This window comes from Protopterus annectens, chromosome 8.part0 (assembly GCF_019279795.1).
Source record: "Protopterus annectens isolate FY-2018-M chromosome 8.part0, PAN1.0, whole genome shotgun sequence".
Lineage (NCBI taxonomy): Eukaryota > Metazoa > Chordata > Ceratodontiformes > Protopteridae > Protopterus > Protopterus annectens.
In genome coordinates this window covers 1,235,098,755-1,235,122,195 of record NC_056741.1, presented here as the reverse complement: position 1 = coordinate 1,235,122,195, position 23,441 = coordinate 1,235,098,755, and the positions used below count along the sequence as shown (strand labels likewise).

Here is a 23,441-nt window from a genome sequence, read left to right as displayed (position 1 = left end):
GATGAGACAGCAACCGACGCAGTACCCAAGACTTTGATAAGCAGGCCGACTGAGGGCTACTACAAACAGATAACCCAAATTAATAACTGCGAAACACGAAGGACATCAGCAAACTTAAATTAATGCTCCTGACCTTAATTAGAGATATGTTTACATAAGGAATTAGTTTGTAACCCTTTTCTAATTTCTGAAATATGGCCACAGATCCAGTCCTTTAATTTAAAGTTAGTTTTTCCAACATAAAATGCATCACATACTTGGTATAAAGCAATATAAACCAAATTCCTTTTCTTAAAGTTTGCATATACAGTAAGATAATGTACTTTCTTTGTAGCTGGATATATGGAGCTGCTCTATTTATAAATATACCTACAGAACAAACAGTAAATGGATGTGTGCCTTTCTTTTGACTATAATTATTATTGCATTTATAAACCTGTTGTTCTTTACATCCCATCTTCTGTTTCAGGTTCTGTGCTTTCTCATAACTAAAGTTAGGTGTATGACCAAAGGAGTCGCTCATTTTCAAGCCTCTAAGACCATCTAGAATATTCCAATGTTTCCTTATACTATCTTGTATTTTATTAGTGCGACGATTAGGGTTCTTATCAGAACGATGAAAAATCAAAATCTCGACCGCTCGGATGAGTGAAAACGCAGGTAATTGAAATCGATATTGTGAGAGCGCTGTACAGTGAAGATCGGAAAATTTGCCCTTTCCTCACTGTAGTATGATCTCAGAGTTGGAATATATTGGGGGGGGGCGCAGCCCCCCACAATAGTGATTTTGATTACCTGTGTTTTCGCTCATCCGAGAATTCAAGATTTTGATTTTTCGTCTATGTAATATAGACCCGACGTTTATATGTGATCATGTGGGTTCCTATTAGTACAATGAAAATGCATTTTGTCGAATGCGCTTTCATCGACACATGTAACAGGCAAAACAGCGAAGAAATTGCTTGACCGTGTTCTGAAGTGTCGTGTGGTCTCTTGTCCGGTATAGCTCCCGAGTGTGATTGTGCAACAGTTACTGACCTTAGGGTTAGGGTGCGGGTTAAGGTAAGCGCATATGTATGAAAGTGTTAAATGTTTTATATTTTGTGTTAGATGTATGGTTAAGTAATGTGTGTATGTGTTTTCAGTTGTTTACTTTTGTTTTTGGGGGGGTAGAATTAGGGTTAAGGTAAGTGTGTATGTGTTTGGAACTGTTTATGTAAATGTGCGAGAGTTACTGACCTTAGGGTTAGGGTGCAAGTTAAGGTAAGTGCATATGGTTTAAAATGTTTACTGTTGGGTTATGTGCATATGTGTATTTAGTTGTTTACTGTTTTTTGGGGGGGGTATAATTAGGATTAGGGTATGTGTGTATGTGTTTGGAAGTGTTTAATGTTTTTTTTTTTGGGGGGGGGGGGGTTGAAGCAGCGATTTCATTCCCTAGGAAAGAAATCTCTGTTCTGTGGTTTTGACATTTTCAGCTTTCACTGAAAATGTGTCAATGAAATATCGTTCGCTGTTTTCAGCGTTCGATGTTGCAATATAGACCCGATCGTACACCTAACCCTATTTCTATCATTACATCTCATAGTTGCATTAACTTCAGTATCACTGGAAAAAGCAGCTCTGGGCATTTCTTATTAACCTTTTTATGCTGTTATTCAAGGTCAGATTTCATAAATCCTCTGTTACATAAATCAACTATATCATCATCCAGCTGACCATTTAAAACATTATCATTAGTATTCAACCTAGCAAGGCACAGCATTTGACCATTTGGAATAATAGATAGCATAAAGGCGGGGGGCTACTTTGATGTAAATGCATAGTTTTCTTAATTGCCTTCCTATAAACAGTTACATCTATGCTCCCATCCAAAGTTTTAAACAATATAATATCCAAAACCTCAATCTCTATAATAAAATAAAGAACTATTCTTTAATTTAAAAAATTACACTCTGTGTAAGATAATTTAAAAATTGATCAAGCTCTTCTGCACTGCCTTCCTGGATCAATAATATATCCTCCACAGACCACCTGTATAACAGTACTTGACTCTTAAATATGTTACTTTCAGAAAAAAATAAATAAATAAATCTCCCACAAAACTAAAACAATATTAGCATATGTGTTTGCAACACGGATGCCCCATAGCTGCCCCTGTTTTTCAAATATTTATATTTTAGCTTGTCTTTAAGTGCTACCATGTTGTATGATCCTGTATTGGTTTTCTTTACTCGCCATTACATACCCAGAAGAAGTGGAGCCTGGGCTTTTTACAAGAGCTCTAAACAGATTTAATATAGTCTCAACAACAGCCCTTTCTAGGGAAGGGACTAAGAGTTCCAATTCACAGTACTTCTTAACCACATCAAGAAAGTACTGCTCCTTTATGAAAGCTCTCAAAACTGGGCCAACATGAAAAAGCCTCATAAGAAGCAGTCCTAGAAGAAAGGAATGTGGATGTTAGGCTTGCAACACTAATCAGCCAGCATAGAAAGAAGTAAGACCATGGGATGTTTGAGTACCTTCCCCTGGTCTACAAAGGAGCTTCTTCTTGGGTGAAGGGGAGTTTCCTAGGCGATGAAAAGGAAGACAGCATGGATGAGGTCCAAAAAGTTCTTTGCAGTAGACAAACCAGTCTTTTTTTCAAGAGGTAACCCATTAAATCCTGTGAAATTTGTCAACCTCCCCACTCCCTAAACTAAGATTGTAAAGAAGCTTGGACCGTCTGTCCTCCTTATAGCCATGCCACTCTACATAGACAAATGCCCTAGCTGTATCATTAGCACTGTCAAAGTTACAGAGGGTGGGAGAAAAGCTTTTTTTTAATGACTGATCTAGTAATGAGGACTGAACTCTACCCAGTAGAAATCAAAAAGTTGAGAATTCTGAACCAAAATGTGGCAGTGTACATTATCTAACCAGTCCAAGGTTTTAGAATGCTTACCCGGCCAATATTTTAAGTACATGCTCTCTTGTTTATCCACAGCACAGCTGATAAAACAGACACAAATGTTAACAGAACAGGTTATCTGACATACCAATGAGACCCTTCGCAGCCTTCTACTCAGTGGTTTGTCAAATGGTGGACTGTTTATTGTGAGCTTCTCTAGGTAACCCTCAGGCAGGCGGATGTCAGCAGGTAGGGACAGACGTTTATTGATATCCTGAAACAAAGATAATTAGCTTTTAATTCATCAATCAAACCAATTATCTACCATTACTTATTGTTTTGATTTTATAACAATGACATGAGCTAGAAAAGCTATATTCTAGTTAGGAAACCTTGAGCATGTTGACTTAGAAAAAAAAGCATTTGGTTTTGCCTTTGTCTGCCATCTAATGGCTTAAATATATCAGATGACAGACATGGTGTATCCGATGTTCTGATGCATCTGCTAAAACCACATAACAAAATTTATATCTAACTGATGATCTTTACAGTGACAAAGTATGTGAATGTAAGTCAGCCTTAAAAGTAATCCAGAGAAGAGAATTCGAAAACTTGTTTTGAATAAACAGCTAACAGCAACACAAGGAGATACACAAACTACATGAACAATGAAAAACTGACTTTATTTACAAGGATAATTTTAATAAAATGCACAGTTGGCTTTCACATCAACCTACTTCATTCAAGCCAGTTTTAAAACAATTGGCAGCTGTACTTGGTTTACACAAACTGGCTGTGCAGAAGTAGTAAATAAAACAATGCTTTGTTTGCAAACTAATGCAACCAAAATATTTTACACGATACTTGTCAATAACTGCTAATCTTACATGTCTAAACACCAAGAGTATTCTCCTTTGTCAAAAGTTCATTCCATGGTCGTTTTTCCATAAAACACACTGTGCACAAACTGAAGTAGCATGCTATAGAGGATTATGATTGGGTTGCCAATTGTAACTTAGTTATGTGTTAATGACATGGACTTCAAGAGACTCACCTACAGAACTGCCTTTGATTGACCAAGTTAACATGCAATATGCCGTCCTATCCCAGCTATGCATTCTAATCGTACCACAGACATACTGCAAAAGACCAAAAATATAATTCTCAAATTTTTCCACCTCAGCCCTTACAAAGGGCATCAATGCCTCAGTATATCTCTTCATCCAACTGGTTCCTAGTCCATGCCTGCCTATCCCTCCTCAACACACTCACTTTTAAGTTAAATCAGTAACACACACACAAAAAATATATACCTCCAAAACATACACAACTTCAGTGAGCACACACCGAAAATCTTTAATCAAATTTATTAAATGATTAAGCCAGTTTCATACTAAATGCAGCTTCATCAGTAATAACAATAGTACTGCAATTCCTATACTAAATAACAATCAACAGTCACATGATGCCTTTAATTAGTCATTTATCCTTTTGATCTGTGACACAACATTTTTTTATTTCTACACTTTCCCATATGGGAAGTACATTTTACATAATTAACTAGCATACCCTTTATCATATATATAAAAAGGAAATCACACTGATCAGGCTATAACTTAGGTTGAATCGTTAAAAATGGCCATTTAAACCTAGGTGAAATAACGTATCCATTAAAATAATCCATAACTTTTTTTTACTATTCAATAAATTATTCCATTACAACTTTCACTTTATCAGTCTCTATAAAAGTACACAGTGGATGACATAACAAATCCTTATATAAGCGATCTACTGTTTTTTTTACAATCTTATATTAGTTATGAGCTGAAATAATCTCTTTAAAACATTATGAAGGCCAACATAAAAGCAACCAGAAATGCACTGTACCAGATAAGCCAACCATTCTGTATTACAACAAATAAGGCTTTGAATGTTAAACATTTTCCCATATTTCGGAGTGCCAACCATTCTGTATTACAACAAATAAGGCTTTGAATGTTAAACATTTTCCCATATTTCGGAGTAGCATGACTGCCTTTTTTTTCCCTAATATACATTCAAAAGCTACATGGAATACCTACTGATGCAAAGCGCTGATTACTTTCTGCCTTAAAATGACTGAAATATTGTCCTGCATTTTTATTTCTCCTATAGCTAAGTGTACATTTTGATGCCTGCTTATTAAATAAAATATTATCTGATAATAATATGTGCCACTGCTTATTAATAACATCTGCAATGAGATGTGAATTGGCCCCATAAGCCTTATTTGTTCATGTAACTCTTTTTCCTTATCTTTATACATCAGTAGGGAAGCGTGCAGAAGTGAGTCAACTTCCAGCTTGACCGGATATAAATCCTGCACACTATATACTCTACGTCTAAATCAATGTGTCAAAACCTTACTACATATTGAATATTTACTCTCATTATTGCAGATTCTTTTAATTTGAATATACTGAGATTTAGGCATGTTTTTAGCAATATGTGGAAGGTGACAATTGCCTTTGGGTAAGAAAGTATTTTCAGAATAAGCATTACAGAAAATAGAGGTATCAAAAGATCCATCGAGATTCTTATAATTTGTCATAACAATAAAATCAGCAGTCTTATTAAATACATCATGGAGTGAATTTTATCAAATTTATTTTTATTGAAATATTCCATAATTCTATATAATTTATTATGATCCCTTCCCAAATAACCCAACAGTCATCAAGGTAATGACACCACATACTGAGGAAAGGGACAAAACTATTAGCCTGATTGCAAATATATATAACCTTGAAATAACCCATGAAGGTATCGGTGTAGATGAGAGCAAAAGCTGTCCCCATCACTAGGAATGATGTTCTCTCAGGAAGAAGAGGGGGAAGCACACAATCTGTTACCCAGGTAGGATGCTAACTAATGCTGAGACAAGACACTCTGTCCACAGAATAACAATGGCTCGCTACTTAGTGGGGGCTAGCTTCTTGATAATATTACTTCCACACAACTCCTACAATTCCCTTATTTCATCAACGACCTAAGCATGCTGTTATGACACTATTAAACAAGGCAGTGGCACTCTTCACTGTTTGATTCCCAGTTTGTGCATGTTAAACACTAAACTACTGTTTTGCTTCTGTTACCTTGTGATGCAGTAATACAGTGATTAGTGATACCACTGATCTCCAGGCTACATGGTTTCATTCAGACATCATGAAGCAAAGCAGACTTTGCATGTCCAAACTGTGCCTTTATGGCATTCCTCCAGGTTATTCCAGTTTCCTCTCAAAGATATACTTGGGTAGTCTGTCTACTCCAAAATGTTCCTGAACTTCTACTTCGAAGCTTTTCACCCTCAGTAGTTGTGCAAAAGAGTTTCTGAATACATATATATATATATATATATGTATATATATATATATATATATATATATATATATACATACATACACACACACACAGATCTCAGAGTTGGATTATACTATATTAACACAGGGTGAGGGGTGCAAAGGGAATTTGCCCCCCACCACCACCACAAAAAGCAGGTTTTATGTCTTTCCAGACCCATTTGAACTTCTGGGGTTTTGATATTTTGAGCATTTGATCTTTTAACAGGGATACATATATATGGATCTATCATGTATGATCAAACTAACTTAATGTGGAACTGAAAACACCAACAAAAAAAGTTTGAACATACACAATATCAAAATCAAAAAATATCAAAATAAATAATATAAAGAAAGGAAAACTACTTCCTTTCCCGATAGTAACACTAGCCCCCATAACACTAGCCTTAAATTCAGCTGAATTGTGGCAGCGTTACAGGAAGGTTTTTATGAGGTTTAAGTGTAGGGCTACTATTGAGGAAAGGGGCAGTGTTAGGATTAGAGTTAGTACCAATTACAAAATATTAAGCCCGCTGCATCACCTTAGTAATGGATGCTAACCCTAACGCTGCCCCTTTCCTCAACCCTAACCCTATATCTTACCTTCATAAAAAGCCTTCCCATAACACTGTCACTGCAACAAGACACACTCAGACACACAAATATTCAGAAACACATACAAAAGCACAATATCTATCCCCTAACGTAACTCTGTCTTCTAGCCCAAAAATACACAAACTCACACACAAATCACCACCACCGATCTTTCACTCATCCCTGACCCTAACTCTAACTCACATACACATGGAAAAACACCCTCATTCCTCCAATCCCAATTTCCACTGCTCAGCTATCCGTACCATCACCATTAAACCATAGCCCTGCATTTGTTGAATAAATAGCATATATAATCTTGACACACACACGTGTGTGTGTGTGTGTGTGTGTGTGTGTGTGTGTGTATGTACATATCTATTTATATATATCCATCTATATATCCATCTATATATACACAGCAAACTCTCTGTTAACCTGCACCCACGGGGATTGTTAGATGCTGGATAACTGTAGTTTCTGGTTGCTTGAGAGTTACTATTAAAAATAGGCCTGACTATTTGTTTGGTTTGACTTGTTCTTAAGGTTGGGGAGAGGGAATTTACTCCTATATTCCTTTTAAAACTCAAACTCTAAAACTGTAAGGCATGTTTCTGCAGGGGGGGGGGGGGTGAGATACCTCTCAAGTGTCCCTGATTTTCACAGACATCCCTGATTTTGACTCATATTTTAGCTCTCTCCCTCTTAATCTCTCCTAAAACTGGTGACTATTAGAGGAAGGGTGGTGAATTACACTCAATAAATAATGACAATACTTAACAGTTATAGACTTCTTTTACTTCAGAAAATGTATTTTAATTTACATTTTCTTATTGTGTCAAATTCTCAAGTTAATAGTGCTAATATTTCAAACATGTGCCTAATTGTCCCTGTTTTTTTTCTGGATTTGTCCCTGATTCTGTTTAAATTTGCCCCAGACTGGTTGAGAGCTAAACACGAAAATGATATTGTATTTCTTCGATTTTTTTCTTCTACTTGCTTGAGAGTTCTGGTTGCTTGAGGTCTGGTTAACTGAGAGTTTTCTGTGTGTGTATATGTGTGGTGCGCATATATATATATATATATATATATATATATATATATATATATATATATATATATATATATATATACAAAGAGAAAGAGGGATAGATATAGCTATATATATATATATATATATATATATATATATATATATATATATATAAACTATATCTATCCTCTTTCTCTTTGTATCTATATATATATATATATATATATATATATATATATATATATATATATATATATATATAGATAGATACAAAGAGAAAGAGGGATATATATATATATATATATATATATATATATATACACACACACACACACACACACACACACACACACAGCATCAAAGTAAAATTAAATGCTACAAACCAACCATACATACAGACTTCACTAGACTATTAAATGGAGCACATCAGATCCTCATAAACTGGAAAATGAATGCATTTATGCACACACACTAAACAAAGAAGCTGAAACTTCTATTCTGACTGTCACTTTCTTGCCACCTATCCCTACTTTTGTCTCTTTAATAAGGGATGTTTGTTCCTGGGTGTTATTTACTACTTCACTCATATTAAGATAAAGCTACAGCCTAGCCAGAATCAGCATGATCAGTTCATGCAGGAGTCAGCAATATACTAACCTCCTGCAGGAAGTCAATAGTCATGCTTATCTAAATTATTCTTATCATTTCTCAATACATTTCATGTTCTGTCTTCTCTCACCCCTTAAGCAGGCAAAATAAACCCTTTTAGACCTCTCATGTTTTCTAACTAACAACATATTTACAAATCTGGACTTGAGCTACAGAACGTGATTCATTCATCTCTTGTGCAAATCAAAGTAAAACATAACCATCAACATTTTTATCATCAACCTTCCACTAAAAGATAACTTTTGTAGGCATGGCTAATTTTGACTTTCTATATTCTTACCCCTTTCTCATGACAGTATAATTCTGTTCACAGTGTAACAATTTTTAAGTGTGATACATCATTTACAGTAATTAGACAGCAAAATATTAACTTTTGCTATACTCCGTTTAGCATACTACTTAAATCAGTTACTTGAAAGTATGCAATAATATTTTTTTTTTCAAGTAAAACATTCAATTAAAACCAATTTAAAGAAAAAGCTCATTTTTGCTCACATAACACAAACTGTTCTGACAGGACTTCTATGAGCATTAACTGACTTTATACCCAAGTTCTAATTAACCAGCAGCATAACAGACATTTCCACGCAGCATCTTTGTGTGTAATTAATGGCTGATGCTTTTATTTCAGTACCTCTGTGGATATTTTGCGTGCTGGATTATTGCGCATGCGAACACGGACAGGAGACTGGACTTCATCAGAGGAAGTTGCTGAGGCCTGGTCACTCTCACCATCTGAACCTATTTTTAAATCCTCATGGACGATTTCTAAATTAAAAAAAAATAAAACAGTGCACAAACAGCACCAGGATCAGAACATTACAGGGGAAACCTCTTAAAAGAGCATAACTTCAACTTCAATTAACAAAAGTCAAGAAACACAGCAAGGACGTGGGGGAAAAGAAAGGAGGTTAAAGGAAATCATGTTTTCAATAATTCTCAACAATTTGCAATGGATTCAGCTTTCAATAAGTGTTGGGCCAAAAATACTTGCATGTTGAGCCATATATACAAACTTATTTAGCCACTTGGTTGAACTAGACATATGCATCGCAAATTCAATCAGCAACCACAATAAGTACATAAAAGGGTAGGTTAATTATTATGCATGTTTTGTGTTTTACTGACTCTGATGTATGATATACTGAAATACAATCACCAATTAAAAGTAACTTTTTTCTGAATTAGGCATGCATGCAAAATATTTTGAATTCTTCATCTGACATGTAAGCTATGTTATGCCATAATCTAAGGTCCCTGTAACTTGTGCATTGGTTAGAATTCTGAATAGAGCTTTTACTTTTTTCCCCTGGCTCTCCAATGTACAACACCTTACGTCCAACAAAGCTCAAGATATCAATAAAATTCAACAAAATAATGTTAGTTTACATGTCTCAGTAAACAGCATTCAAAAAGAGACTACTTTAAGACTTCCTAGAGTATGCAATCAGAAAAAAAAAACAGAAATTACTGCATGTCACTTGTGAGGAAGGTCTACAGACACAAACTTGACAACTTCCTTACCGGAATATAATTTAATTTGTGTCTCTTTCAAAAGGAAATAAATGTACAAAGAATCTGATAATACAGTAGCTCAGTAGAAAACAACTTATCACATACAAGATCTTTTTCAATACAGACCACACCATTTGATGTGCTGTAAACCAGATTCACCACTTTAAAAAAATGTCTGTGATTGTCTATATCGAGACAACTACTTGTTCAAGCAAGTTGAGAGGACAGGATGGGGCAAAGTCAGTACACCACAAGGATTGCTACAGGGATTGCCAAAGACTTCTTTATTGCTAGGGCTGTGGACCCATGAAACAGACTACTGCAAGTGGTGGTGGATAAGGAATCCACAGAGACATTCAATGGGGTAGGAGTCAAGTGGAGAAAAGAGGGAGGGAGAAGCTTGGGAAAAAGGGGTGGTAGAACATTAAATGCAGGCATGCTGTTTTCTTCTGGTGTCAAATATTATGTAGTGCATGCAGTGTTGATTACACTCCAATATTCAGAGAAAGACAGTTAAGTTCTAGAGTGGCACAAGACCAGACCTTAACAAATGTTAAGCACCCCTGCTGAAGTTGTTATGGCTGTGTCCTGCACTAGGCAGTTAAATCTGCCAGTACTGATCAGTAAACAACAGCAGCAGAAAAAAAAGATTTGGTTCTGCCTGCTGTCTGAGCCAATAAGGTGTCCCTTGCTCTTATAAACAAGGAATGTTACTAGAACAGGATGTGTGCTCACCTGTACTTTCTGAAGGATGCTAAGTCTGAAACCTAAATATATGTCATTATTTAGTGTCTTCAATACTCTATGACTTCTCTTAAAAACATGGACTTTATGAGAAACACACCAAGCAAACTAACAAGGCAAAAATCTGGATGTGCTGTGAAAATCTGGACAGTTTACTGAAATGGTAAGTTGAGAGCAAATGCATGGGGACTGATTGTTACACTGTCTTTCTGACAGATCTAGCTAAGATTGGATGGCACAGCGGTAGCATTGTCACCTCACAGCAAGAGGCTCTCCAGTTTAATTCTCAGCTGGGGTGCCTTCTGTGCGGAGTCTGCATGTCCTCTCTGCATTCTTGTGGGTTTCCAACGGGTGCTCCAGTTTCCTCCCACATTTGAAAGACATGTATCTGAACCATTTCTCCCCAGGCGTCCACTGAAAATTGGCTTTGTTCCAAGTCGGACTTTCCCGGTAAACAAATGATAAAGTGGTTTAAGTGTTTTACAGCTTTGAAAACTGGCAAAACACTTGTGTTTTTTTCCTTCTTTTTTACTCTAACTAGTAGTGCACTGAGCAGATAAAGCTCCATGCACTACAAAGCATTATGATCGGATTTCTGATCATAACTAAGTCATGTGTTCTCAACATGGATGCCAAGCTTCACCTCTCCAGCTTTGCTCTTGAGGTAAATTTCTTGGCATCCATGTCTCAAACACACAATAAATGAGTTATGGTCAGAGGACCAATCATAATCCTCTACGTTACATCACATGCCAAACAACATCATGATTACTGTGAATCCCGCATATCTTTTCAGGAATGCCTTTCCCTGCTTTTCTTCAGTATGACAGGGCACAAGTAACATGTCCTATGCAGACCACCTCAAGGCCCTATCCCTGATGTCTCCTACAGGCTGTTGAGAGGAGATCTATGCCTGCTACACAAGGCATTGTCAGATCCCACTTTGATGGGCCCCCTGTATATCTGCAAAACAAACAGCACCAGAATTATCCGTTCTGAAGACTTAAAACTTTGCCTGTGATATAAACAGGACCTGCTGGACAGGCAGTTATGTATCCCAGACATCACCCTTTCTCTGGAACAGGCTCCTCATCCATGTGAAGCAGAGCTCCTGCCTAACCAAACTCAACTGTAACTTTGGAAACTGGATGGGGAACAGAAAATTCATCCTGGATTTGGCACCTATGTCTTCAATGGACCCAGGCAGCCCATAAATGGTTCATCTCCCAGGCCCCTGCTTGTAAACGTTTCACCTCCCAAGCCTCTGCTTACACTTATCAAAGGTACCAGAACTTGTCAGATATTTGGGATGCATGGCTAAGCTTAAAAAGGCCCCTGTGGTCGTTAGCCTAGTAAACATCTAAGAACCTATGATATAATGGGCAATGAAACTTCTACTAATATGCTTAGCAAACTAAGTGCATGATAACACAAAAGCAGTAAAGCAAATAAAATATCAAAGAATCTAAACTACAATTTGTCTATAATACATCTATAATGCATAATACAGTGTGCAAGCATTCAATTATTTTCCATGAATGTGCTGACTGGACTAAGCACAAGTTAAAATACAAAGCAGTCAAAAATCATCGAAATGTAAACTAAATATCTAGGTCTCAAATTTAAAAAAAGTGAATGCTGAAGAATAGGGGGTCCCCCATAAGTCAGTGGAAAAAGGTACATCTTAAAGGGAGCTTCTGAAGATCTCTTTAGTAGCATACTCCCAAATGTACCACTGAAGTACCCCAAAAATTGAAACTCTTGAAGTATTAAACCCCTTGCATTGCCTTCTCTAATACAATACAGATACCGCTTTGCTGGTCATCCTCACTTCTTCATCTTCATGTCTTTCCCAGATCTTATCCACCAAATCATCTTCAGCTTTTCCTGCACTTTTGCTTTGACCACCATAATCTGTTATCTTTGACCTTCTCTGCAACTGGAGCTACTTTGGCTTCCACTCTTATGTCTTCATTTGCTCCACAGTGTGCATACTACCACCCACCTCAGGGACTTCATCTCTATCACATCTCTCTTCCTCAGCAGCTCAGCCCTCACTGCCCACGTTTCATGTCACACAGTAGTACTGGTCACACCACTGTTTTGTATATACTTTTCACTGTCTTTGGCATTTTTCTCACATACACTACTCCTCATACTCCATGTTAGCTGCAACCCCTATAATTTTAGCTTTGACCTCCTCATTCAGACTTCCCCTCTCTTCGACCATCCATCCCAGATACATGAAGCTGTAAATCGGTTCCAGTATTTCCCTGCTATCTCATTTAAAAAAAAAAAAAAATACCTTTATTGAATTATCACTTGTGACATAGGCAAATTTACATTTATATAAAAGTAATTAAACTGTATTAACAAGTTCACGTTTACAAGCATTATACTTCACATATATTGCTACATATCATATAACCTAAGCAACATTATATAAATGATTCAATTCCTGCCCCTTTTCTTTCTTTCTTTTTCTTTTTTAACAAGAAACATCTTTATTACACCATCACTTACAACATAGGCAATTATACATTTATATAAATGAAAACAAACCACACCCACACAATCCTAGTTACAAACATTTTACATCACAAACCATACTGACACACACCCAGCTGCAAACATTATAAAGCACTTATATTCTACCCAATCATTTTCAGACATTACATAGCTCATTTAGGTCCTGCCACCTTTTAAACTTTGCTGTTCCCCTGTATGTATTGTTCCCACAATTCTCATTCTTTCCTATGTAGTTTGCTCCTACCCTTTTCTAAAGGGCTCAATTCCAGTTGTTTACCTCTGCTACAATATTCACTACTTCTAGTATTGGTCGTTTAGATTTTGATTTCCATTTTCTATTGCTTTTTTTTGGCAGCCACCATAATTAGACACAGCAAAACCTTACCATGCCTAGGCAATTCCAATTCTGTATCATAGCTCAGAAAAAAATCATCTCTCTCATCACACCAATCTGCTCACTCAGCATCTCCGACAGTGCAACCCTGAGGTAATCCTTAAAGTCCACCAACTCACCGCACTCCCAGAAAATATGCTCGCAATTACCTCTTTCTTCCCCTTCATACCTCCAACATTTGCTGTCTACCTGAGGAACAAAGTCACTGGACTCTAGTTGGGGTATAAAAATATCTATGGAAACATTTCTAGGCAAAAATCCTAAATCTAGACTTTGTTGCACATTTGGAAGACACACATATGTCCTCCCATTGTTTCTTTGTGAATTGCTTATCCAATCGTTCTTCCCAATCTTTTCTAATCTCCTCTGATTGATTCTTATAATTATCATGCAATATTTGTTATGCTCTACTAATTATTCTTTTTTTAATAGCAGCTTCTGTTCTAGATTCTACTAAAAACTCTACCAGTGCTGGTCTTGCATTTATGACCCCCCCATTTTCTTTCTCTTTGCCTATACTCAGATATCAATCCTTGACAGGGAAAGCAATCTCTAACCTGCAGTCCAAACAAATTCTTGGCATCTTCCCATTTTATCATCTTTCCCTCTTGTTATTTCTTCCCAATACCTTGGTTCTTTTGCCTCTTTTCTCCAATAAATTCCAGCCCCCTCTTGCCTATTGTCTATATCCCAAATTGCAATCATCCTTATTGGCAGGATCTCCTTTCGCCATTCCCGTGTTAGCTTAGTTCTTAGAATACTTTTTACTACTTTATGGATATAATATTCTGTATGATTATTGTTATTGTCCTTAAAGTCCTCCATCCAAAATCCCAGTCACTCTCTGTTACTTGAGTGCCCCCCCCCCCCCGTTTCATCATCATCCCTTTCCACATTGAAGTATAGTTTTCTATTTGTGCTATGTATTGGAACCTCAATTGTGTAGCTCTGAAATACCCTTTCAAATCAGGTAATCCAAGGCCACCCTTTTCTACTGGAAGAATCAGCTTATCCCACTTGACTCTTGCAGTCTTCCCCTCCCAGATAAAGTCCTTCAGCTCTTTATTAACTGCTACTCACAATGTCTCCTCTGGTTGATAAAAATACGCCTGATCTGTGTAGTTTATTTATTATCTTTTCTTTAGTCTCTTCCCACATATCCTTAACTGCCACACCAGAATAATTTTTAATCCATACTCCTAAATACTTCATTTTTTCATGTCCCAATAACTATGGATATTGCTGAACCAATTTGTATCTGGGTACATAATTTACAGCTATTGCCTTTGTTTTAGCTTAATTAATTATGTATCCCAAAAAGATCTGAAGCTGTCTCAAAATGTTCCACAACACTGCAATGTCTCTTTCTGGTTTTGGTCTGCTATCTCAGTTTTCAGCTTGTAATTTCCCTCCCTTTGCTGCCAAGACAGCAGTCTTGCCTGTACACTTTTTCATCCTATGTGCTTTCGGTACTGAACTCCATTCCCTTATCAGCTGCTGAAGTTCCTGTTCAGTATCCTTTTAAAATACCACATCTTCTACATACAGCTATTTGTTAATGCACTATATCACCAATATGAACAGCAGTGGGCTCAAAGCTTTACTCTGATAAACAGCAACTCCTACTGGAGAGACTTCTGCAAGTCGAAACACTGCTTATTCCCGTCACCAGGTTCTTGTGCACAGTGTGCACTAATTCCATCACTGTTTCCAGGACTTCAAACAATTGTGGACTGCCTATATCAGCCATCTTGGGACCTTGTCATATGCTTTTTCCAAGTCTAAGAATGCCCAGTTGGACTCTTTCATCTATATCTTTTCAACAATCTTGCCTCACTGCAAATGTTGAGCGAGTTGTGCTGCATCCTGATCCGAATCCAAACTGCACATCTCCCATCTTATTTTCTGCCACTCTGCATATACTCTGCACATTCATTATCACCCTCTCCAGCACTTTTATGTAGCGTGACAGGAGTCTAATAACTCTATACTGCTCAAAGCTGTGACTGTCCCATTTATTATTGTACAATGGCAGTAGAATTGCTTCTCCTCAGTTATCTAGGATATGCCCCCCTCCATACTGCTACAAGTACTCTCAAAAGCCGTTTCTCCCCATTCTCACCCAACATCTTGATCATAACTGTGGTGATCCAACGAGGGCCTGCTGCTTTATTTTACTTCATTCTTCTTGGAACTGTTCTTACTACTTCTAGGGAAGGCTCTTCTTCCTCTTTCATTGTAAGCTCTGTCTGGGTCAGTACAGCTTTTGTGGGGTTTTCTTCATTCAACTGTTCTTGAAGGAATTCTTACCTACTTTTGATGTTTCATGGACTGGTGAGCAGGTTTTCATTGCATCCCTTATGAATGGTGTCTGATGCCTTGCAACCTGAAAGTTTCTTTGTGCCACCCAAGTCACTTTCCAAACGCTGACAGAGTGCCTGTGATGACTTGTTCTTTACTATTGCAACTGCCCTCTTAGCCAACCAGTATTCATTCTTAGCCTGGTCTCTTTTTTTGATTGCCCACTTTTTCCTGGAATCCCTTCTTTTGATAACCTCATGGTCTTCTGCATTATACCACCAGCTTTCCTTTTGTATCCTATTTCCATACCTGGCACAGCCACAAATCGAGTCTATAGTCTTCACACATGCTGTTTTGAGATGTTGCCATTCTTCTTCAACTCCACCTATTTCCTCTTCCTCTTGTGGTGCCAGAGCCCTGACTATTTCCTTGAACTCTTGTGCTTTCACTCCACTGAACTTTCAGGTCTTCAGCCTAGTTTCTGCTCACCCTTGAGCCTGACCTTTGCTTACAGCTGACTGCAGCCCCCAGTAGTTTATGTTGTGGGCTGTTTGACTGAGGATGACTTTTCACTCTCTGGATCTACTCCAATGCCCTTTCCTTACTAGAAGGAAATCTACCTGAGCTGTATGTTGGCCACTCTTGTATGTGATCTTGTGATACTCTCTTTCTCCCTTGCTGATCCATCTGATAGCAAACATCAAGCCATTTCCCAGACAGAGGTCTAGAATGGCATCTCCTTCTTTACTCCTGCCCCACCTGTGCGAACCCACACAATCTATATTCTGCTCTGCCTAGCACAGTATGAGCACTTGCATCTCCTATTATCACCACCTCATGCTGTCCTGCTTTATCTAGTAGATCTTGCAACTGCTGCGAATACACACTTTTCCTTGCTATCACAGCCCTGCAGTTGGGCATAAGTTGAGATTATGAATACTGCTCTAACTTTACACCAGAGGCTGCCATGAATTTATCACAAATTCTGTCACACCCTTTACTGCCTTTAGTAGACTCTCCCTGACTGCAATTTCCACACCATTTTAAGTCTATCCACCCCCTCAGTATTAAATCCTGGAGACCAACCAAAGTGGTTTTGCTGCACTGCCTTCTACCCTGTCTCCTGGATACACAGAATCTCCACTCTCTTACAATCATGTCATACATCTACAGAACCTATACTAAATGTAGCAATCCTTTGTTCAGGTTTTGCAGGTTGACTGGTTTTACATCCAGCTTTCGCTTAATAAAGCTATCCTAGAAAGGGCACCTAGACACCAGTTAGCCTGTAGCTTATTAATTCAGGGCTGCTTGGCTGTATGGTAGTACACACTGCCAACAGAGGCACACAGACCCCAACCACGGTTAGAATGGGTCCCTGATGTAGGTCAGAGTAGGCCAGGTCCTCAACTCACTTAACACCAGCAAATAACCATGCCCAGTTTTGGCGACATTAGACAACATGACCAAATCAGCTAATGCCAAATTTGACATGGCACACAGGCTTTGATCCATGTTCTCATGTTTTGAGAACACTGCAACTGATATCTAAAGTAGTTGGTCCATACATCTCTTCACTTCTGAGAGATGCCACCTTGAATCTGTGCTGCTGGCTGTGACTCCAATCAATTTTTTGTGAGTTTAATGTGAAAACACCCAGCATATTTTTGTGAAGTGGGAGGAACCCCACAGATACACAGGGAGAACAAAGTAAACTCCACACAACCATTGGCACAGGGTCAGAATCAAACTTTGCACCTTGTGCATGGAAAGCAAAAACTTTAACCATTATGTCAACTCTGTCTTATAACACTTGAGCTAACCAACATTCCAATTCTTTGTTTATGCAAACAGAAGTAGGATAGGAGTCTCTAATGACTGTTTGCACCACTGCACTGCCATGTGCTTCTACTATGCAATCTTGTAAGGGTACTATTAGAATGACTGATGCCACACAACCAAGAATACTTGAATTTCTGGTTTGATACACAGTCCTTAGGTACCATGTTTCTTAAAAAAAAAAAAAAAAAAAAAAGCAGAAAATACTACCTTCTACTATGGTAGAAATGCTTTCTCATTTAAAGAATCAAGTAAAGTCCCTATGGACAGCACTCATCTAGTTACAGTCAAAGTGGATTTTAACAAGCTGAGGAAGAAACCTAGGCTATTCAAAAGTGCAGGCCAAGGCCTTCTGTAGCTTCTCCTCGACCTCAGCCACAATAATGTAGCCATCCAGATATGAGAAGAGTATACATTAATTCTCTCTGTCCTGCAAATTGCTATTATGGGTGCCAGATATTTTTTTAAACCAAGTTTATTAAATAACTCATCACAATTTACAGGATGCATTTTGCCTAGAAACCACGTAAACAGTTTTACACAGGATAAAATATTGCCAATAATCGCAGCCAACTTCACTTGATGGTATACAGATACCATCGCAGGAAAAAAAAAAAAAGCTCAATCAGCAGCAATCATGGTATCCATTTTGTCTGGTCTTCTCTTTGTTGCCATTTTTAAGTTACAAATGTATTGAATTATACCCATCACCAGTAGGGGAGATACTCTGCTTCCATCTGCAGGTTACAGATTTCTTAGTAACCAGCATCAGAATACCTAATAATGTATTATACACAGTGATAATATACCCCCAAATGTAGACCCAGTGGTCAGGGATCTGAGAAAGCATGATGACAGTAGCCTGACCTTTGGCCACCACATGTCTACTGTGGTGAGAAAACCATTCTACTTTACACAACTTATAGTAAGGGCATGGTATCCAGGTCAAAGAACATCACCTTTTCATTGTGCTTGGCTGTCATCAGATCAGTCAGAGTGCAATGCACCCTTCAGCATGTACCTTACAAGGCATATCAAACAGATTAAGAAACCACAAAGGTTCCTCACAAGTCCTACTGAAACAGTTTCAAAGCCCTATTCTTGTACTCTGTCTCCCACAGACTTCTGTGTGGTGATATATGCCTAGCCTAGCCTACACAAGTCAGCCTCTGATGCCATACTGATGGATTTGCTGCACATCCACAAACAAACAGCAACAGAAATGCCCAGTCTACAGAGTAAACCTCATCTGCGACATAAACAGGACATGTTGGAAGGAAAGGCATGGGTCTCCAAAATTACCCCTTGTCTGGAATAGGCTTCCCATTCATGTAGAGTTCAGCTTATCCCTAACCTTATTCAAACTTAACCTGCACCGATGGATGCCAGAAAAGTATGGCTAATCTTATCAGTTAAAAAAAATAAACCCGTGTTCTACGCTTTGGTTTTACTTCACGTAACCTCAGACAAGATCAATACAAAACAGAGCGGTGGTTTAATAGTGCATTTCCTCTCTGGTGATGGCTGAAGGGCACAGCATGTCTTTAATTAAAAGACAACTTAACTCAGACCTTGGTTATCTTCCTGCAATAGCTATTTGATCTAACTAGTTAGATCTGCATGCGCTAAAAGAGCATGCAGTCCCTGTTGGAACCCAAGGGGCATACAATTGTATTTTTCATCAGCTGACTTCATTTGCATATGCAATACTGAACAATAAGCACTGCCACTGTTAAAGCAACTTAACCTTCTTGTATGTATACATTATTCCAAGCTGACTGGCACGCAGGAGCAGTATGCCATTTTGTGGTTAAATTAATAGCACTTCTCGGTATTGTCATTACAATATTTCAATCATTCAGAATTAGGTACACATCAACTTCACATCTTCAGTACGGAGACAGATGCTTTTCGTGTGTGTGCGTATGTATCTGTGTGGTACTCCTATATCCTTACTCGCACGGTTTATTTAGTTTAAAAATTCAATGCATAAGTAATCTAGCCATACGCATTAATCTAGCTTGGTTGCAGATGTCATTACTTGTAGAGGCAGAGACATCTAAACAATGACAAGAAAGAGAACTGTGATTTCCACACCTGTTAAACCTGAACCCGTTTTTCACAAAATTTGGAAGTTAGAAGCACAACAGATTCTTCTGCAATAAACTACACTGAAGTACAGTTGTGTAAAATCTTACTGTAACAGTAGATGTCCTTCTCTTCACTGTTGTACTATTCATAACTTAAGGTATTCTCCTGTCAAGGATAGCCCAATGTCTGGCCAATATACCAAAGCCTTTAGTACTTATAGGCACCATATGTCACACATACACTCCCCGCACAAGGAGTAGGCATAAAGGTGACGTACAGATGCACATAGTCAGAACTGGAAAAGTCCTTGGAGAAACAGAATGTCCTTAATGACAGAAAAAAAGCATATGCATCCATAAGGACAGAAAGGAGAAGAGCCCCTACATCAGGAGGGCAAGAAAGAACAGGTACAGCAGAGAGGCCAGGAAAGAGGAAGCAGATACTGCAACAGAGAAGAGAAGGACATCTACTGTTATGGTAAGATTTTACACAACTGCACTATGTCCTTCCATATCACTGTTGCAGTATACATAACCTAAGTGAGAGTGCAAAAGCTCAAAAGCTCAAACGGAAGCCTGGAAGGATGACGGCATGGAAGTCTTCTATAAACCCATCCAGAACAGCCCTGACAAAGCCAGCTCTGGCCCTGGAAACAACATCCAATTTGTAATGCTTAGTGAAAGTGTGAACAGAGGACAAAGTAGCAGCCTCAAGGAGGGAATTGGTATCCAACCCTTTAAAAAAGAACACCAGAGGAAGCAAAAGCTCTAAGAAAATCAGCCTTTACTGAAGAGGAAAGCTACATACTATAAAAAAGATTAACAGAAAGAAATGACCTTAGAAATCCAGGAAAAGATGGTTTGTTCAGAATCAGCCAAACCCAAAGACCTGAGATAAAAGGAAACAAAATGCGACTCATAAATGCAAATAACATTTGTTTTATCCAAATAAAATCTAAGCTGTCTATGTAAATCTAGGGTGTGAAGAACCTCACTGGCAGACTGCGAAGAAAGGAAAAAGGAAGGAAGATGAACAGACTGATTAAGGGACAACTCACTGACTACCTGGGGCATAAAAGAAGGATTAGTATGAAGAGACAACCTGTCTCTGTAAAAAACTGAGAGAGAAGGAACAGCCACGAGAGGCTGAAGTTCAGACACTTAGCTAAAGTGAGGGCCAAAAGAAGAACAGTCTTCCAAGTACAACATTTCATGGAAGCTGAAGAATCAGGTTAAAAGGGAGCCCGAGTCAATTTTTTCAAGTACAAAACTGAGGTCCCAGAAAGGCAGAATTGGCTTCCTAGAGGCCTGATATGAAGGATGTCTTTAAGAAATTGCTTGACCTCAGATCTAGAGGTCAGAGGAGGAGTCAAGGGGAGACAAACAGAAATTGCTGACAGATAAGCTTTCACTAAAGAATATGCTTAACCCAGCATGAATCAGATGACACAAATAAGAAAGAACCAGAGGAGCCTCCAAAGACAGAGGATCTTGATAGCAAGGGAGGTGCCAGATAGAAAATCACTTCCATTTGGACATATATGATTTTCTGGTAGTGGGTTTCCTGGACTCCTGCAGGACCCAAAGCACTACCTCAGAAAAGAGATGCCTAAAGGGATCAAAACCTTATTTTTCCACCGCATCAGCTGAAAAGTAGATGAGGATGGATAAGAGACCCCCTGTCTTGTATGAGAAGATTCACCTGATGAGGTAACCTGTGGTGATTGCCCCTGGCCAAGTGAGAAAAAGGGGGGAAACAATGCTGTCTGGGCCACAAAGGAATCAGTAACAAGATTTTGGGAAAAGTCCTGCCTGTTCTTGTGCAAGACTTGTAGCAGAAGAGGAGGGAAGGCATACAAAAACATCACCTTCCAAGGAAAAGACAGAGTCTACTTTCCAAGCCAGAGGACTTGGGACTCTGGAACTGAACAGATGAAGTTGTTTGCTCAGAGGGCAGTAAAAATGATCTACCCGAGTAATACCCAACTGATGGACAATGTCCAGGAGCACAGCTCTGTGATGCACCCATTTGTGCGCTGGACGAAAGACACTGCCACTAGACTGTGTTCCAAGTGAATGCAAACTGCCTGTAGAGTTGCTTGATACTGGACAGCTAGATCCAAGACCTGCACAGCTAGTCTGGAAATAAGACAGGACCTTGTACCTCCTTGCTTGTTGACATACCACAACACTGTGTAGTGTGTAGACATTTTGAGAGGCCTGGGATGAAAGAGGGAATACAAAGCCTAAAAAGCTAGAAGTAGAGCAATCATCTTCTTTATACTGATGTGGTCTACCTCTGATGCAGAGGCCAGAGACCCTGAACATTAAGAGAGTTGAATGATGCCCCTCCATCTCCTGTCTGAGGTGTCTGTAAAGAGAGCTTGAGTTGGGACTGGAGTCTGGAAAGGAAGCCCCGGTTTGAGAGAAAGTTGATGAATCCACCACTGAAGCTTGAGCTTAAGATGAGGAAGGGAAGGGACTGGGAAGTCCAAGGGGAGGAAAGGTTGGAGTTACACTGACCTGAGGTACCACTGTAGCTTTTGCATATGGAGCTTGGCCACTGAGCATGGGAATTGTAGAAGCCATGAACTCGAGGACTGTGAGAAATTGTGCTGTGACTGATGCCAGAGAAAGAAGAGACTGGAAAAAGGAAGAGAGAGAGACAGCCTTGGAGCAAGGGGATGGTCGAAGCCTGCAGCCGAGGAAAATATGATCCTGAGAAGGAGTCAGAGCTGACTTCTGGAAGTTTATGATGACTCCCAGGCTTTGCAACAAGGAAACAGATTACTGGAGATCTTGAAGTAGAGTGTCGATGGAAGAAGCTTGAATGAACAGATTGTCCAGATAGGGAAAGATCTGAAATCCTCTCATCCTGCAAAAGGCAATGACAGGAGTGAGGCATCTGGTGAATACCCTTGGGGCAGTACAGAAGCCAAAGAGCAAAGCAGATAACTGAAAATGCAAGGAAGAAACAGAGAAATGTAAATATTTCCTGAAAAGATGGATAGGGATATAAAGCTAGGCATGTTTGAGGTCCAGAGAGACCAGAAAGGCCTGAGGAAGAAGAAAAGGAAAAAGAGTCTGGAGAGATAACATTCACAAGGAAGCAATCTTGAGAAAGGTGTTAAGGTGGGAAATATACAGAAATCATCTCCAAGTGCCCTCCTTTCTGGGAACCAAAAACAATTAGTAATAAGAAAAAAAAAAAAAAACTCCCTACCTTGGTAGGAGACACAGCTTGAATGGTGCCCTGGGCAACAGAAGGGAACACATCTGGGAAAAGAGGAAGTTGTTCCCGAGGAGGTGGAAGGATGCCCAACAAGGGAGGAAGGGACTTCCAAGCCATGATATATCCCTGACGGACAATGAAAAGAACCCAGCAGCCTGTTGTGATCCCTAACCAATTTGGAAGAGACAGAGAAAGACAGAGGGATAAGGGAACCTGGCCAAGGGAAAG

The 23,441-nt window shown here is 38.7% G+C and overlaps 1 protein-coding gene across 1 annotated transcript in view; it reads right to left on the bottom strand.

Annotated features, from left to right (window-relative positions):
* LOC122809329 (cyclin-dependent kinase 17-like) overlaps window positions 1-23,441 on the bottom strand; it is a gene marked incomplete in the record, with an annotated part of 1,699,239 nt that overhangs the window by 824,969 nt on the left and 850,829 nt on the right. The window contains 2 exon segments of the mRNA XM_044080731.1: window positions 3,042-3,167; window positions 9,204-9,337. Of these exon segments, the coding sequence (XP_043936666.1) occupies window positions 3,042-3,167; window positions 9,204-9,337 (260 nt within the window).